Raw genomic sequence first — 19,083 nt, forward strand, 5'->3', positions numbered from 1 at the left:
CAAAACCCAAGACCAGATGATCTGAAATTCAATATAACTTTTATTTTTAACTCTGAAACTTACTAATGCAAGGCATAGTTCTGTCTATCCTGTCAATTATTTATTATTTTATTGTATTTGTCTCTCAAGTAGTCTGCTCCAGGAAATATATATCTTCAAGCTACAATAATGTCAACAAATAGAAAATATTAAATTTATTGGTGTAATAAATCTTTTCATACAGTTACATATATAAACTATCTGCTAATTTAAATTTTTTCTTGATTTCTAAATAACATGTCCAACAAATATTTAAAGATATTAGCTAAAAGAAGTCTTAAATTATCAATTTAATGTGAATATTGCAGTATTATGAATTATTATAGATGTTATGTGGAAAATATTATTTTGTCCACATAGCAATTAATCTTGTATAATGATTAATTTTAGTTTAGTATTGACATTGCTAACAGTTAATATATATTGAGTGTCAAAGATTTCCTAGAAAAATACATAACAGGGCTTCCAGTAGCAGATTTTTTCATTATTCTTATATTGTGTCTGAGATGATTTATTTTTTACTAAGACCTTTCCTACCTTATCCATCATAACTTTTTTAAATATTGCCTAGAACTTTCAGAGTATACAAGAGGAAAATAAACTCTATCAACAACTTTTCCAATGCTTGTGCTTTTAAACAAATTATCTTAACGATATGTGAATAGACTATATATTTTTGGTTTTACTAATTTTTCCACATCTGTCAATTTGAGAATTATTTATGTAACTATCAACCCATCCATATGTGCAAAATACTTAAATTATTTTATTATTTATAAATGTATTGTATTTGAGGCCACACCCTCAGGTGTGCTCAGGGGTTATTTCTAGTTATAATCTCAAAAATTACTCCATGGGGCTGGGAAGGTGGCGCTAGAGGTAAGGTGTCTGCCTTGCAAGTGCTAGCCAAGGAAGGACCGCAGTTCGATCCCCCGGTGTCCCATATGGTCCCCCCATGCCAGGGGCGATTTCTGAGCGCATAGCCAGGAGTAACCCCTGAGCGTCAAACGGGTGTGGCCCAAAAAACAAACAAACAAAAAAATTACTCCTGGTGGTGGCCAGGGTGCCATATGAAATTCCTGACCAAATGCAGGTTGGTGGCATGCATGTACAAGTGCACACCCATTGTACTATCATTCTAACCCTCAAGCTACCTGAATTTAGCACGCAAGCATCCTCCCAGTACAACGCTGGCTGACTGAAGGCACATACCTCTGTGCCATGTAACTGCCTCCTATATCTGTAAGCAGCAGGTATATTCTAGAATTGTAAACTTTTAAAATTAAGGTTATAATTTTTATTTTTTGAAGACAACCATTTTCAGTTTTTTGCTTGTATCATGTTTATTGAGATATATGTTTAAAACACTATTAAATTTATTGTCTTATTCTTGCAGTACTGCCTCACATTTTCACAACCACAGTTTCAACATATCTCTATCATGATCCAGAGATAATAATTTATATGCAATCACCAAATTATATAAAAAGACTTAATTTCCCACAAAAATATGAAAATATTACCATAGAAATAAGAAGTCTTTTAATTAAAAGTTGGTGCTTTGACTTGATTTTATCATTACATTTCCATCTTCAGCATAATTTGGAGAAGCCCCAGAGTATGAGTGTCCACTGCCTGGTAGAATGTGTGGTCAATTGTCAGCTCTCAGGATGGACGTCTTGGACAGCGTGTTCACAGACTTGTGGCCTTGAAGGTATGCAGGTTCTTACATATGTTTCACTAAACCATTGGTTTTAATAACCTTTCAGTATTTCATAGTTTGGCAAATGGATATGTGACATGGTTAGATTCTAACCCAAGGGAAAAGTTAAAATCTTGCTCCATATCAGTCCTTTATGGTTAGTTAGGTAGAAGTTGCAAATGGACTTGACATCATCAAAAGATTTCAGAAAGGCTATATATATATATATATATATATATATATATATATATATATATATATATATATATATATATTGTGGGACAGTCTTCAAAAGGTCCTAAATTCAACCAATATTAAATGTTAGGCCCCTGGCTTGTGGAAGAAGTATCTATTTCATAATAATGCAAGATCCTATGTCAGACAAATTCCCAATTTTTAGTGGCTTATTGCCAAAGAGCAAATAATGTCTTTCATTCATCACAAAAAGGCAAGAGTGGTGGGGCCGGAGCTATAGCACAGCGATAGGGTGCTTGCCTTGCAAGCAGCCAAACTTGAACAGACCCCGGTTCGATTCTCGGCATCCCCTATGGTCCCCTGAGCCTGCCTGACTGATTTCTGAGCACAGAGCCAGGCGTAGCCCTGAGTGTTGCCAGGTGTGACCTAACCCCCCAAATAAATAAATAATAAATAAAGGCAAGAATGGTTCATTTTCAAATAATCTGGCTGTAACACAGGTTGAATTAGGCTCAACCACTTTAGCCAAGTTTCTTTTTAGAATAATAGCCATCTGTCCTGGTAGAATATTTATAAGACTCATTGGAAGGAGTTTCACATTATTCCATTTATTTGGCAAAATTTAGATGGTAGAGCAGAAATGTAGTTTCTGGTGGCAGATCAATCCTCAGTAACAATGGTAACCTTCTACAGTAGAGAAAAGGGAGCATGAACTTTGGTAAATAGATTGCAGTTAACCAATATCTCCATGGATATGTAAAGCACAATGCATTCTACAAAGAAAGCAGAAGATATTTGATAAATATAAAAGGGGTAAATGGAATCACAGATGAAACTAGAGTAACTATACAAAAATAGGGATCAAAAGACATGTCCACAAAGAGAGTGCTTTGCACTTTACAAGAAAACAAAGAGCTATGATTTAGAATAGACTTTTGATCCTGAAAAAGGACTGCAATTCATCACAAGGTAAAGGTTCTGAATTTGGAGTAAGAACCTAGAAAGAATGTGTTATATGCTTAACACATAGCATAAGATGGTGCTAAAATGTCTAAATTATTGAGAAATAAGTGTTTTGTAGCTGTTCTCTGCCTTATCTGGATTGCTTGAGTCATTTTGCAGCATGAAATAGGTTCATCTGTAACATAAGTAAGATGCTGAAAACACTAAAGTTAACTACAATATCTAGACTCTATAATGCTAGCTTTTTTATGGTTTGGGGGACAAACCTGGTGGTGCTCATGGGTTACTCCTAATGATGCATTCACAGATCACTCTTGACTGTCATGCTCAGAAATCATATGGGGTCCTAGGTATTGAAATGGGGCTGCCTACATGCAAGTTAGTTGTCTGCATGCCTACATGTCTCCCTCTACTGTCTCTCTGCCCCTCAGACTATGCATTTTATGGCTAAGGAAATTAAAAACTTCTGTAACAAAAACAGGAGATGAAAATTTAGAATTATTATATAATGATAAAGACATACTGTTTCCTGTAAATGAAACACTTTAAAATCTAAGGAAACCAAACTGTAAATTTGGGACCAAGATTTAAGTAAATTAGCATATAGGTTTTCATATATTCTGATTAATAACTTGCTATGATTCCAACTGGGTAATAACTTGTAAGTTCAATATTGGTTCAAATTGCAGCTCTTAAGGCAAATTCTATTTCTGAATATTAGTTTTCACCATCTATAACATGTAATTTAAGCACATTTTAGAAACTTTGTTTTTATTTTATAATGAAGTGATATTTTAGAATGAATGACATGATAAAGGCATATAACATTATAAAATACTGTGTGTTTATGATATATTAATTTCTACCTTCATAATATAGCTATCAGAAATAATTTTTATTATTTTATGTGATTGTATGACTAAATTTACATACATTAAAATAAAATGCTTATCTTTTAATTTATATTTATATAAATTGACATTATGACTGAGTTCGCTGATATAATGATATCATATCACTGCTTTTGGTCTCATACAAAGCAGAATATTATGGATTAAATAGTGTAGTGGCGTACAGTTCAATTCAGCCGCCTACCTCATCAGCTCAGCCCCAACTTGTGGACTGAGCTGAAGTATCGCCCCCTCCAGCAGATGGCAGACTATTGGAGACTACCTGCATTTGATTCACTTTGCAGGCATCGAATCAAATAACCTGTATGACCTAGTATTAGCCGAGTTCAGGTATTTTCAGCACAAATTTTGTGCTGGAAAAGTTTGGCTTATCCTGGAGTATATAGGTACATCTAAATAGTACCACTGATACATAAATAAATTGCTTATTATAAATTACTTCCAAGAATTTTTAAGGGCTTATAGGATAAGATCTACAGAATTGTTATTTGACTTTAAGATATCTTAATATTCTGAATTTCCAGATGTGGTTATTCCTTTTGGAATTTTTCCATAATCCTTATTTTTCAATTCTGCATTTATCTAAATTTATGTGTGCATATATTCATTCATTCCTCTGATTATATTTAAAAACTGTGCCTGAATTCATTGTGTCTTCTTTTACAGTCAGAAGTGGCAAAATAAATAACAAATTACATGACAATCCTGTGACTGAGTTTTAGTTTGTATGTGTGTGTATGAAGTAAAATCATTGGCATCCAAAATATACAAAATCAGAGAAAGAATGCATTTCATGTATGTTGTGAAGTAGGCAGCAATAATTATAGTTTGACTCCTATTCTTGAGGGCAAAATTTTAGTTTACTTCTGTATCACAAATCATCAATGGATGTTTTTCGACCACAAAACATTTTCCCTGTTTAGAAGATCAATTTTTGGAAATGAAAAGATCCTTAGAAAGCAAAATCCAAAAAAAAAAAAAAAAATAGCAAAATCACAGGGCCAGAGCGGTGGCGCTAGAGGTAAGGCATCTGCCTTCCCCGCGCTAGTCAGGATGGACTGCTGTTACATCCCCAGGCATCCCATATGGTCCCCCAAACCAGGAGCAACTTCCGAACGTATAGCCAGGAGTAACCCCTGAGTGTTACTGGGTGTGCCCCCCAAACAACAACAACAACAACAACAACAACAAAGAAAAATTCCCAGGCCCTATGAAACTAATTTTCTAATGAAAAATTGCATGGTGATATGAGGACATATAAATGGCAAATAAGAAAGAAATAATTAACAAATATAATATGCTTTTACTGTGATGAAACAATACTACTTCACAAAAACTCAAGAGATACAGGATATAAAATGTCTTACAAAAGGAGTACATGATAAATTACTAAGAAGGTGTAACTTACATTAAATATTTAAGATGAAATGTACAAAAATTTTTAGAGCTGATGTCTGTTTTACACTTCTACTATACTAGTGCAGTATCTTATCTCTCAAGCACTTTTGATGGTCTTTGTGTTCAAGGTTCTTTGACATTAACAGATAATGCTATGCGACTAGCAATTTCAATTATATTTATTCATCTCTGACTTCAATTTTAAAAAGATTAAAAAATATATGGGCTTTAGCTCCTTAATTTTTAAACACCTATTCTCAGGATGCTGCAGAGACAATCTTTGCAGTTGTAGTACTTCCCTGGCAGCCTCCAAATTTCACCAGTCTTTCAACACCAATCTTATAGAGTACTCAACTAAAAATTCACCACATTTCAACCAGTAATGTTTCCCAAACAAAAAAATTCCATTTGAGATCATTTCTTACTCATACAGAATAGCTTAAAAACAATAAGTTGAGATCATTAAAAGACTTGAATGTGTGGCACAGATAAACTAGCTTAAAAGAGACCAAACTCAAGGTCTGAAACTATTGTTGAAAAACAGCTGTGCCTTTTCTTTTCTAAGAGAATGTGCCAGTAGCTCTCTTTTGTGTGTGTCAGTATCTTTTATTCAACTGAAGGTAGCAATGGGGCAGAAACCACAAGTGGAGATAGTTTATTTAGTCACATTAAAGAGGGCAAGCACGTTGCAATGGGAGTTAGACTTCAGCACCTGCGGCTCTCTGCTGACTTGTTTATCAAAGATGAACGTTCAAACAATTGTCTCTGTTTATGTATTCACTGGGTTGTTTGGCAAAACCAGTGGTGCTAAATGTCCTGGATGTTTCCTTAGGAGACACTGCCATCAAACCCACAGATCTATATTGATCTGAGAGTAAATTTTGAAAAGAACTCTTCCTTTATGTTCTAAGCCTGTGTAATGCCCCTTTATGTATACCTGGTGCTTGCCATATACTTTCAGATTGTGTTAGATATTTCAAGGTTTGAACAACAGTTCAAACAACAGTTTGAAGCCAGATTTTTCTACCCTTTGTAAATTCTTAGCTTCCATTTAGGGATCAATTTAGCTAGATCTTAAGATTCAAGGCTTATAAGAGAACTTAATATTTGGTTTAACTACATTCTTTGTTAAATTTTCATCCCCTTTATTGAATGTAGAATATTTTAAACAGTAATAATGAACTAATAATAAACTTATAAAATTATAAGAAAATTATTAATTATAAGGGATTATTTGTCTACTTTTAATCAATGTTTGAGTTTATATATTTTATGCTATAGTATACATTCTGAAACTTGTTTTCCTAGATAGCATATTTCAATCTACTCTAGACCATACTAAGAAACATAATTTTGTCTTTAGTAATTCCTGAACATTAAAACCTTGTAATTATGATAATTTTTCTTTGTGCTTTTTTTTTTTTTTTTTTTTTTTTGGTTTTTGGGGCCACACTCGGTGACGTTCAGGGATTACTCCTGGCTATGAGCTCAGAAATTGTTCTTGACTTGTGGGACCATGTGGGATGCCGGGGGGGATTGAACCTCGGTCCGTCCTAGGCTAGCAAAGACAAGGCAGACGCCTTACCAATGGTGCCACTACTCCGACTCCTTTGTTGTACCTATTTTTAATAACATTGCAAAGTTGAATATGTAATCTACATGTTTCGATATTTTTCAATAAGTAATATCCTAAAATTTCACAATTTGATTTGGCTGAAGGGAAGCACAATCAGTGGTGCTTCTGACTCTATGCTCAGGATGACTCTTGGTAGTGCTCAGACCATATATATCAGGATTAGAACTTGGTTTAGTTGTATATAAAGAAAGCACCTTAATGTTGTGGTTTACAATACTGCCCATGATAGTTTTGTGCTTACTTACATCATTGAAATACCACAGCCACCTCCAGAGTGCCTTCTTCACTCCTCCAATATCCAAAGACCTACACAACCTTCTCTTCTAACTTGCCTACCCCCAGATAAGTTCCTTTCTGTGGATCAACTCTCCAGACACCTTTGGCCATTTGTTGCTCTCTCACTATGTGTCTTTATATCTCACATATAAAAGAAATCATTTTAGGAAAGACACCACATTAAGAGAGATTCCTCTCCTTCTGACCCACTTCACTAGACATGATACTTATTCTAGTAGTATATTTTTCTTCTTCTTTGTTCAATTTAGTCTCAGGTAAATAATTTCTATTCTAATAGATATTGAACATCTCACAATTACCTATCATTTTCCTTAATATGGCTTATGTAACCAGAAAATATCTGAGCTCTTAAATAAGTCAAAATAGCCTAACCAAAAAATGAGAGAGAGAAAACCATCTTAAGATCTATTATTTTCTCACTACCTTATTTTTCAAAGTTACTTAAGAAAAAAATAGCTCCTTTAATGATGACAGGAGGCAGAATTATATTAAAAAAAAGAGTAGAAAATACAATTTAAAATCTGAGTTTTTAGACATTTTTAGTTTGATTCATTTAAGCACTGTAATTACAAAATTGTTCATTGTTGGGTTTCAATCCTAAAATATCCACCATTCTTCACCAGTGTACCATTCCTGTCACTATGTCTCTTATTTTCCTTCACCCCTAACTTTCCCCCAAACCCTACCTTGCTCTAGGGCAGGCAAATTCCTTATCTCTAACTTTATGATATTTTTAATAGCATGTTGTATAAAAATTAGAACACATCATAGAAAAATCCTTCCATTATTTTTGGTCTATAAAATTAATAGAACAACATAAAAACATTGGCTTGCCAGAGGGCCACAAAAATATCTAAAGAAGGAACAGTAGGAGATTGTCATTACTGAGAGTTTTCCAGAACTAGAGGGTACATATCCCCACTTTCTGGAGGCCCAAGGAGTACTGGATAACATAGATTGAAATAAATATACTACAAGACATCCTAATCAGAATCATAAAAAAACACAGATATAGAAGACTGAATGCAGTCATCTAGACTTCTAGAAGACTTTTAGACTTCTAGAAGAAAATCATTAAGTTGTATTTTAAGATTCATAGCAAATTTACCACTACTACAAACAGTTGCCACAAAATTTCAAGACAATAATTTCTCTCAATGTCAATGGATTAAATACACAAAAATTAAGAAACATAGTATAAAATGGATTAAAAATTAAATTTAACATCCTGCTACCTGAAAGAAAACATTTTAATAGTCAGAGCAAACACAGACTCAAAGCAAAAGTTTAGAAGATAATCCTTGCAAACATCTCCCTCAAAAAGTGTAGGGTGGTCATACTAATATTAGCCAATATAGATTTAGACTCAAATTGGTTATAAGAAACATAGAGTCATTTTTTTTGTTTGTTTGTTTGCTTTCTGGGCCACACCCGGTGAAGCCCAGGGGTTACTCCTGGCTATAAGATCAGAAATTGCTCCTGGCTTGGGGGACCATATAGGACACCGGAGGATTGAACAGCGGTTTGCCCTGGGTAAGGCACATGCAAGACAAACGCCCTACTGCTGTGCCATCATTCCAGCCCTTTAAGTCATTTCTTAATAAGCAAGGTATGTAGGCATCAAAAGAAATTACAGCTAAACATATATGAAACTAATAAGCAGTCAGCAAAATACTTAAAAACAACTAATATATTTAAAGAAAGTCTTCAATAGCAACACAATATTTGTAGGAGTTTTTTATACCACTTGGCCACTTTTTGATACCACAACAAGATAAATATTTAGTGATTAAATACTATTCAGGAAGGAAGAAATGGATGTGAAGGGGTGTATAGTGTTACATTCTCAAAAAGTCAAATATATATATAATTATTCACTGCACATGGGATATTCTGCAAGATAGACGACATGTTATCTTAGAGATAGCATGCCTCCACAAAACAAACCACCATGAAATCAGGAGAACATAAATTGCATCACCTATCTTCTGAGACCACAAGGCACTACTGAGAATAGAAGTGCATATGTAGTGAAATAGAGAAATGACTTTAATACCAAGAAATAAAACAGCTCACTCATGAACAACCAGTTCAGAAAGAATATTAAAAAATTCAAGAAACAAATGAAAATGAATACATCAGAGTTAGAATGACAATTTAATCATCAGAATCTGTGAGATAGGGGCAGGAGCAATAGCTCAGTGGTATGGCGCTTGTCTTGCACACAACTGACCTAGGATGGACCTGGGTTCAATCCTTGATATCCCAGATAGTCTCCCAAACCAGGAGCGATTTCTGAGCTCATAGACAGGAATTTGTGATACAAAACAAATAGGTGGTATAGAGAGGAAAGCTTATAGCTTTGCACAATTTTATCAGAAAGGAAAAAAAGGGCCCATATACATGATTTAACTGTTTATGTAATTTGACAGCTTAAGAAATTGCAAAATTACCAACAAAATTAACCAAAAGCAGGCAAGAGTAAGAAAATAACAAAACCTAAAGAAGAAATTAATTTACTGGAAGCCATCCAAATATCAATAAAAGCCAGAGTTGATTTTTTGAAATAGTAAACAAGACATAAACTATTGGAGCCAGAGCAGTGGTGAAAGCTGTAGGGCATTGCTTTGCACTCACTAACCTAGGACAAAATGATTTCTGCGCATAGCCAGGAGTAAACCCTGAGCATCGCCAGGTATGGCTCAAAAAAGAAAAAAAAAAGACATAATAAACTATTATCAAGACTCACAAAGAAAACACTAATAAACTATGTTAGAAATTATAGGGTTGACATCACAACAGACACAGCAAATATCCAAAATATAATCAGAGATTACTTTGAGAATATTTTATGCCATGAAACTATAGATGTCAAAGAAAGGGATAAATTCTTGGATGCTTAAAATTTTCATGGCTAAACAAAGTTGATTTTGAATACCTGACCTGATCTAAAGTAATCGAGGAAATAAAATGGTAAAAATCTCACCCAAAACTAAGGCACATGTTTATATGAATGAACTAATGTCCAACTAGATTTGTTCATGTGAGAGATATGCACAGAAAATCTGTTCAAACATTTTTCTGTATTCAAAAATTTATTTTAATGCCAGATAATATTCAGTGCTTACTATATGTTATCTGCATATTAAAGAAAAAGAAAATAAAAACTTAAGAAATTTTTTACTCTAGTATAGTATTAGATTCATTTTTTATTAGACTGCCCTGTTATGAGGGATGAAGAAATTACAGTCCGCATTTTACAACTCTGTTTTGCTTCAATAGTCTTACAACTCTTCGTTTTTCTTCAATAGTCTTTTCATGGAGAGTTAGTTTTCTATTAAACAGTAATAAAATTTCTGGAGGCCAGTAAGAAATGTAATCATGACAGTGTGTCACCTCTTACTTGGTCCTGAACTTGAAGGTAGATGAATATTACCTTACACAAGGGTTTCAAATTAGTATATGTATCAATGAAATCATCACTAATTTTTCATTTCTCTTAGATAAATTAATATAGATTAATTGATATTAACTAAAATGGTCCCAACCCACTCCAAAAGTTTCCACTGCTCCAGTCACATTGCTCTTATCAGCTCCTCAAACACATTCTACCCTTTGCATTTCATGACCTCTTCGCATGCTCTCTTGTTGTGTAGAACTCTATAGAACATATCTGACTTGGATTTTTTTGTGTTACTGAGATTGATGGTTCAAGAAACTTACTTCTAATTTTTCACAAACTGACTAAATCCCTAGAATGTGTTCTCACTGATCCCTCCATTTTTAAATATTTATCATTATTATAGCTACACAATTAATTTTAGAACAATAAAATGATTTATGTTCACATATCATAATAATGAATCAATATGATTTAATGCCTTAAAGAAAATTGAAAATATGAATGAAAACTAGATAAAGTCAAAAAGACAAGAAAGAAATAAACACTTAAATTGCTTCCACTATTCCTAATATACTTATGACACAATAAATCGGGAGTGGGCATAACACATTTTACGGCACAATAAAACAGACTTTATAACAAAAAAAAAGTGTTGGCAAATAATTGAGGTTCAATTATTATGTAGTTTTTTTTGATAAATTATCTGTGTTAGTATTACTTAAAGTAGGTTATTGTTTATGTGCGTTGTTGATGATTATTCAATGGAAGACGAAAAGATGACTTGGAAACTCAACGATATTAATCAGTGTCATTTTAAAATAGCATACCAGGATTTGATGTTATTTTTCCAATCATGTATATTTTACACACACACAAGGTAATAATTTGATTTTGTACTGAGTAAAAACTGAAATTGGTTCTAGGAATGAGTATATGCTTTGCATGCATAAGACCAGCATTTAATCCTTGGTATTGCATATTCCACCAAGCAACAGCAGGAGTGACTACCAAACACCAAGTACTGAGATGTCTCTGAGTACTTCAAATTGTGCAACAACTGCCCACTAAGACTAATTTAAATGCATTATTGGATTCTTGGGAAAGTATCTTCTTAGAGATATTTATATAGTACTTTTTATTATGCAAAACTTTTATCTACTTTCCAATTTATAATTTAACAAAAATGTTTTATATGATATTTGTAATCAAAGATTAAAATATGAGGTCTGTAAAGACAGAAGTCATTCACTATTACATATGTAAAATATGTAATAGAGTAGGATAGCCAGATTGTATCAATAAAAAATACGACATCTCCCTTATCATTTTAGGTCGAATGAGCAGGACTCGATTTATCATTATGCCAACCCAGGGAGAAGGACGGTCATGCCCCACAGAGCTTACACAGCAGAAACCCTGTCCAGTGACCCCCTGCTACAGTTGGGTCCTTGGCAACTGGTCTGCATGTAAATTGGAGGTAAGTCATGCAATCATGAAAAGTGCTTTGTCAATATACCCTGAAACACTTGCCTGGATAAGCCTACTTGTTGATGGAATAAATTTCACAGAACTATAGGCCTAGCACAATACATTTTGATGCAAATGGAGAGAATGAAAAAATAAAACCAAATGACTCTATCTCCTAAAAAAAATGTTAGAGCCTGGAAATTAAAAAACATTCATTAGCCATTGGTTATAGAGTAGACAGATCATACAATTTTCAGTCTTTGGATTCCTCAAGAATTATTTTATTTTATTTTTATGGGGCCAGAGAGATAGCATGGAGGTAAGGCATTTTTATTCCATGCAAAAGGACGGTGGTTCGAATCCTGGCATCCCATATGGTCCCCCGAGCCTGCCAGAAGTGCTTTCTGAGTGTGGAGCCAGGAGTGACCCCTGAGCGCTACTGTGTGTGACCAAAAAAATTAAAATAAAAAGAATTATTTTCTTTTCTTGACTTACCAGAAATATCAAAGATTTTTAATAAGAAAAAACCAGGTACTATGAAAATATACAGCTAACTATAGATTATATATCTTTAAAAGGCACTTTTCAGCTTAAGTAAAAACTTGCACATGGATATAAAACCAAAAGTGTATGAATATTATATTTCAAAAAATATTAATAAATAAACTAAGGTAACAATTTATATGTACAATGTTCACTTTTTCTTGTCTGAGGTATATAGTCTTAGACACATCATAATATATTACAAACTGTTTTAACTATGTCAGCAAAGATCTACTGCTGGATTTTCTTTTTTTTTATTTTAATTTTTTATTTGTAAACCATAGTTGCAAAGTTGTTCAAAATACAGGGTTTTTTAATATATAAAATATTTAAGCACCATAATTACAAGCATGATGATAGCTAGGTTTCAGTTATAAACAGAATACCTCCAGTGTTCTTCACCAGTGCAACATTCCCACCATCAATGCAGCCCCTCCCTCCATCTCAACCCCTGCCTGTATTCAAGACAGGCATTCTACTTCTTTCATTCTTTAACACTGTCATGCTAGTTGTTTTTGTAGTTATTTCCCTAACAACGTTCACCACTCTTTGTGGTGAGTCATTGATTTATCTTGTTTCTTTTTTTAATTTTACTAGTTTATCTTTATATTTCAATAAAGATTTCTTTTATATATCATATATAATCACATAATTAACTTTAATATGCATTAATAAATCTACAAAGTATTTTCATGAAAATATTTAGTGTTACTGTCAAGATGACATTGTCATCATTATAATGCGGTATCATTATAATGCAGATGATAAGTGCCAATGAGTTTTCATAAGTCTCAAAGGAACAAAAATCTGTAGTACATATTTTAGTCTCTTTTTTACAGAAAATAAGGTACGCATACTAATTAATTCATATTAACCTAAATTAAATTATATTAAATATAAAAACTTTGCCTACTAATCTAAATATTCTCTTCACTAAATCTTCAGCATTTTTAAAATGCTACTTGGAATGAAAATTTAAATAATGAAAGGAATATTAATAATTCTGATAACTGTTAACAGAGTAGAGAAAAGAAGGTTAAAATTTTGGAGTCCATATAGGAGAAAGGAGAGTAAAGAAAGTTAAAGAGAAGTAAAGGAGAGAGGGAGGGAAGAAGGAAACCTGCTTGGCCAACCCTTGCTGCAAGTCTAAAAGGCAAATAATAACTACAACATACTTGTTCTTTAGCAATTTACATTTTGTTCTTCTATCTTCTCAGGAGTCAGAGCACCTTTATGTTATAACTGCCATTTTTTCTTAGTGGACACAAGGGGAGAATGACAAATACTTTGTTTCCTTTTGGCTCTCATCATTGAGCTTTTAGCAGAACCATAGAGACTTAAGAGGGTGGTTGGGATTATTCTCTGTAGAGATGTTTGTGGGCCTTGGAGTTGTGTTGCTGCTATTCAGTTTAATTTGAAGACTTTAAGAACATGATTCATTTTTATATAAAGAAACTTGAGAGCAGCTTTGGCTTTTTTAGTGGTTAGTTTCACACACTGATATTTGAGAAAACTCTGGAGTTAGGTTTAATCCAGAGGAAAGCCCTCTAACAACAGTTTCTATTAATGAAGTCTATCCATTATTCTAAGGTGGGCACATTAAACATTAATCCTTCCACTTGGATTTGGAAGGGAACTGAAGTTCAGAGGCACTGTAATCAGGAACTCTTAACTACTACACTTTCCCACCTTGCCAGTAAAATTATTATAAGGTAGAAGGAGAAAGAATAAAGGTGATACCAAAAAAGACAGAGAGACCAATGAGAAAAGCAATTGTTATGATATTTTAGTTGAACTTTACCTCAATTTAAACTGTTTTACCGGAGCCTCATTGTTAGCTTTTTTGCAAAAGATAACAGTATTTTCTGAATGAGTTGACTTTTCTAAAACAAATATTAGCTGAGCTTTTGGAGTAACTGATCAAAATACAGCCTTTTCCAACAAAGAATACTTCTCTCAGAGTGGTGTTTCTGCTTCTCTTTGCCCTTTTTTTATTCTAACCTGCCAGATCCATATTGGGAGCTCATTTACAAAATATGAAAATGACATGCTTGTGACTGTTTGCCCTAAGAAATATAAAATACTAATAAGAGAAAATGTTTATAGGAGTTTTGCCTCCATTTTGCATGAAAAGAGATTATCAACAAAATGAAGTGTTTATCCTCAGGCTTCACTTTTATGCATCTTCTCTAGCTTTGTCTAAATTCTTTAGCTGATAACATACATTCACACATACATTTTTGTTTTAAAAAAATAAGATTCTGAGTTTTTACCAGTTTATAGACTTGCAATTTTCACCAGTTTTTTAACTTTATATTTGTTTTTTATGGATTTTATGTATATATATTTGAAAATATATATGAAGTAGTAATTATACTTATTTTCTGTTTCATTTTCTGGTGTACTATTTAGAAAGTTCAACTATGTTCTCTGCTTATAGTAGGTACTAAATTTGGAGTTCAATAAAATGTGTTCACTGTTATAACCATTATTAAAAACTATGATGACAATAATTATCATTAACTGCCCATTCATGGCTTGTGGAGATGCCAATTCAGAGTACAAAAATGGATATTAATTATCTTTGCAGTGGAGAGTTAATAAATCCTAGCTATTGAAAATCTGAGAAAGCTAATCTGTTTTAACCAACTATATATTAACTATGTTAAATTATTATGTTTTTACCTCCTAGAAAGTTAAGTTATAAATGCTTCCTTTATAGATTAAACTGTGTTTCTGTTATTGATTTTATACTGTAGCTCTAGTCCCAAATATTTAAGGATTAAAGGTGAATATGGATATATATTTGTCTTTGTTTTAAAAGTGATTACTAATGCAGACATGTCATCTGTCATTTTTCTACTCTGTCTCCTTGGATGACAAATAAAATTATATCAATTTTATATTTACATCGTGTTTCAGATATCAGGATTTTTATGTTTAATACATACTATATACCTTAGGAATCTTCTTTCCAACTAGACCAATATCCAATTTCTAAAGTCTTTAACAAAATATAGCCTTAGAAAATACTGCAGCAGTTTCATGGAACAAATAATTATATGAAGTCTCTCCAAAGAGTTTTACCTTAACTAATTATTATAAAGTAACTAAACATGTACTCAATCACTTTCTTTGAATGACTCTATTGTGAACTTATTTTGATTTCTCTTATTATAAATAGCATGATCAATTTCAAAATTAGGCTATTTGGGAGGGATACTATTTCACTATAGTCATATAAGAGGTGAGAAAAATTATGAGCTATGGGAAGTTAAATGTAGGAATTTCTATCTTATATCAGTATATAATTTTGTTAAAGCATCTTTAGAAAAGATGTAATGATCACAAGTTATTAGTCAACTAAGAATCTTTAAGATTCAAGTTTCTTTTTTGTTGTTATTTTTTTTTGTTTTATTTTGGGCCACACTCGTTTGATGCTCAGGGGTTACTCCTGGCTATGTGCTCAGAAATTGCCTCTGACTTGGGGGGACAATATGGGATGCTGGGGGGTCAAACTGTGGTCTGTCCTAGGCTAGTTCTTACAAGGCAGATGCCTTACTTCTAGCACCACCTCTCAAACTCAGGCTACTTGTTATTTGTTCTTTGCCATTATTTCTGAAGCATGACTGTTTTTCAGCATTTTTTTCTCAGCATTTTATTTACAGTAATAAAACTCTGTATGTTTGTCTTTGAATTTATCTTGATCCCAACAGTCACTGCCATAGTGTCTTGACCCACTTACTCAGTAGACCCAGCCAGCATCACATAGTCAATGTTCTGCATCATATTTTGCTACTTTAATTCAACACTTTATTCTTTTTTATTCCTTTCATCTCAAAATTAATAGAAGTTCAAAATGATATACAATGTAGTGTATTACGGGTTTTTATTTAACCAAAAGTAAAATAAAATAAATACATGACTCAGGTTCCAGAGCTTATTTAGCTGTTGTCTAATAGCAGGTAGTATGGTAAAACATCTGTGATTGCAGCAACAGAGGTACAAAACCCTTTCTCAGTTCCCTTATCTTCTTCCCTTTCTTTTTTTTTTTACAACTAGAGCAACAATAATTGTAAAGACTTTAGCTCTTCTACCAACTTCTGATCTTGGAAAAATCTAAACTACATACCCAGAAAGTACAAGAGAGTGAATGTCCTCTGGTATAAAGATTGATGAGGGAGAACTAGATATGAGTGAGGACTGGCATTTAAATTTCTCTCTGATTTTTTCCTGACCACCATCATTGTAACCCTGTGACAAATTTATAACATATGAACTAAGAAGAAAAAGTATTTCACCAAGACCAGTTATGTTTAATTGTGAATAAGAGGACAGTTTAGTTAAACTTCTCTCTTTACACTAATTTTTCAATTCTTCCATCTTCAATCTTCCATACTGGGAATTTACATCTTTAGCAAAGACATACTTGCTAATTCATTTTGAAGATATTTATGTGAAAAACAAATTGTTTCTACATTTCTTCAAATATTAAGTGAACTTTATGAAATATGAGCACCTAACTAAAACTGAGGAAAAAAACTCATGAGAATCTGCCAAAAAATGAGATTGCAGAAATCTTTAATCAGGCAGATGGCTGAACCAGATAACCACTAAGAGATTTTCAATTGTGAGCTTCTGTTTCTAGGAGACAACGTTTTACTAACTGCCTAGAATAATCAGAGTAGGATTTGTATGTAATATCTTCAAATAACATTATTCAGTGCAGACAACATATTGAGAAAACAACTCCATTTGGCAATAGTGAGAAACATTTTTTACTGGAAAATCTGATCAATTCCATATGAGAAAGTACTAAATTTCCTACAAAAGAGAAACAAGCTCAGCAAAAGAGAAACTCGTGCCTGGTACATACTCTCATGGGAAGTGATTATGGATTAGACTGTTTTATCATGTATTCCTTGACACAGCATGTATTGATTTTTTTCAGTAAATCTAGGCTAAATTCCAAAATAAATGATCATATTCTGAGTATATGAAACATATTGCATAACTTTACATTTTACGTCAGATTCTTTATCAGTTCTAGACCAACTGCTTGAAAATGCTTTATTGTCAACAATTGAGAGAGAAACTTCCAAGAGGAGGAATCAGCTTAAATATACTGTATGGAGCCAGAGCAATTTCACAGTGGGTAGGGCACTTGCCCTTATGGGGCATACCCAGGTTTAATAACCATCATCTAATACTGTCTTTTTAGCCCACCAGGATTGATTCATAAGCACAGAAACAGGAGTAATTCCTGAACATTGTAGGGTATAGACAAAAATATATATGCAGTAATGATTTTCCTGTGCAAAAGGTCACAAGAGACAGAACTCTGAAACTTATTATTCAGGTACTCCTGACAGTTCCTTTCATTTCACAGGGTGGAGACTGTGGGGAAGGTGTACAGATCCGCAGTTATTCGTGCATGGTCCACAATGGTTCTATCTCTGAGATGGCTGTACGTGTAGATGAGGCATTGTGTGGAGAAATGCACTTTCAAGACAACACCCTGAAGCAGACCTGTTCTGTGCCTTGTCCAGGTATGTGGTTTTAGATAAATACTTTTTTAAATGCCTTTTGTTGTGAAGTTATTTTTTATTACCTGTTTCCCTCCTGGACAATAGCTCTCTCATAAAAACCATTTTTAAAAATAAATTGAAGTTAATTGAATTGGGCTTATCATATTAGAATATGCATACCTACAAACTTAATAGAAACAAAATTAAAAAATGGGATAGATGCTGCACATTGAATTTGCTAGTTTAATATAAAATTTAAATTTTATTATTATTACTTCAGTAATTTTTTTCGAGATATAGAATGTAGCCATCTCTAGAAATGGTTATGCCATCTAGGAAATGTGTTTATAATATATAATTTGCTGCACTGGACATATTAGTTATCACTAAAAAACTTGTTGACTGAATCTTTGCACAGATGAATTCCTGGGTGATAGCAGTGTGAGAATAAGTAAATATAAAGATTTGTGTGCACACACTAAATTAAATAAAGTTCTTTTTTGTGAAATATATAGTTGATTTTTAATGCTAAAAAACACATTGGCTGGGGGTGGAATACAGAGGTTGGGTGTTTGCCTTGCACAAGGACGATTCGGGCCAGACTCAGGTTATTTCCTGGACATCCCATGTGGTCCCCGGAGCCTACTAGGAACAATTTCTGATTGCAGAGTCAGGAGTAATCCCTGAGTGCCACCGGGTGTGGCCCAACCCCCCCCCAAAAAAAAACACATTGGCTTTATAACACATGTTTAAGGTGACTTACCATATTCTTAAAATATAATATATAATATACATCTATAAACACAAATATACATGCTCATAAATTACTAAACAAATTGTTCATTAAGTCTAAAGATATTCCACTAAGTGATTTTATTTCTTTAATATGGTTTATCAGAATAGCTCTTAATAATGTTTTGTGGGGCTGGAGCAGTGGCACAAGCAGTAAGGTGTTTGCCTTGCACCAGCTAACCGAGGATGGACCGAAGTTCAACCCCCTG

The 19,083-nt window shown here is 33.2% G+C and overlaps 1 protein-coding gene across 1 annotated transcript in view; it reads left to right on the forward strand.

The window, feature by feature from the left end:
* Positions 1-19,083, forward strand: part of THSD7B (thrombospondin type 1 domain containing 7B) — a 957,836-nt gene that overhangs the window by 909,291 nt on the left and 29,462 nt on the right. The window contains exons 20-22 of the mRNA XM_049773766.1: positions 1,636-1,753; positions 11,876-12,021; positions 17,944-18,103. Coding sequence (XP_049629723.1) covers positions 1,636-1,753; positions 11,876-12,021; positions 17,944-18,103 — 424 coding nt within the window. The remainder of the gene's footprint in view (positions 1-1,635; positions 1,754-11,875; positions 12,022-17,943; positions 18,104-19,083) is intronic.

The sequence above is a fragment of the Suncus etruscus genome, chromosome 5, assembly GCF_024139225.1.
Source record: "Suncus etruscus isolate mSunEtr1 chromosome 5, mSunEtr1.pri.cur, whole genome shotgun sequence".
In the NCBI taxonomy this organism is placed as follows: Eukaryota; Metazoa; Chordata; class Mammalia; order Eulipotyphla; family Soricidae; genus Suncus; species Suncus etruscus.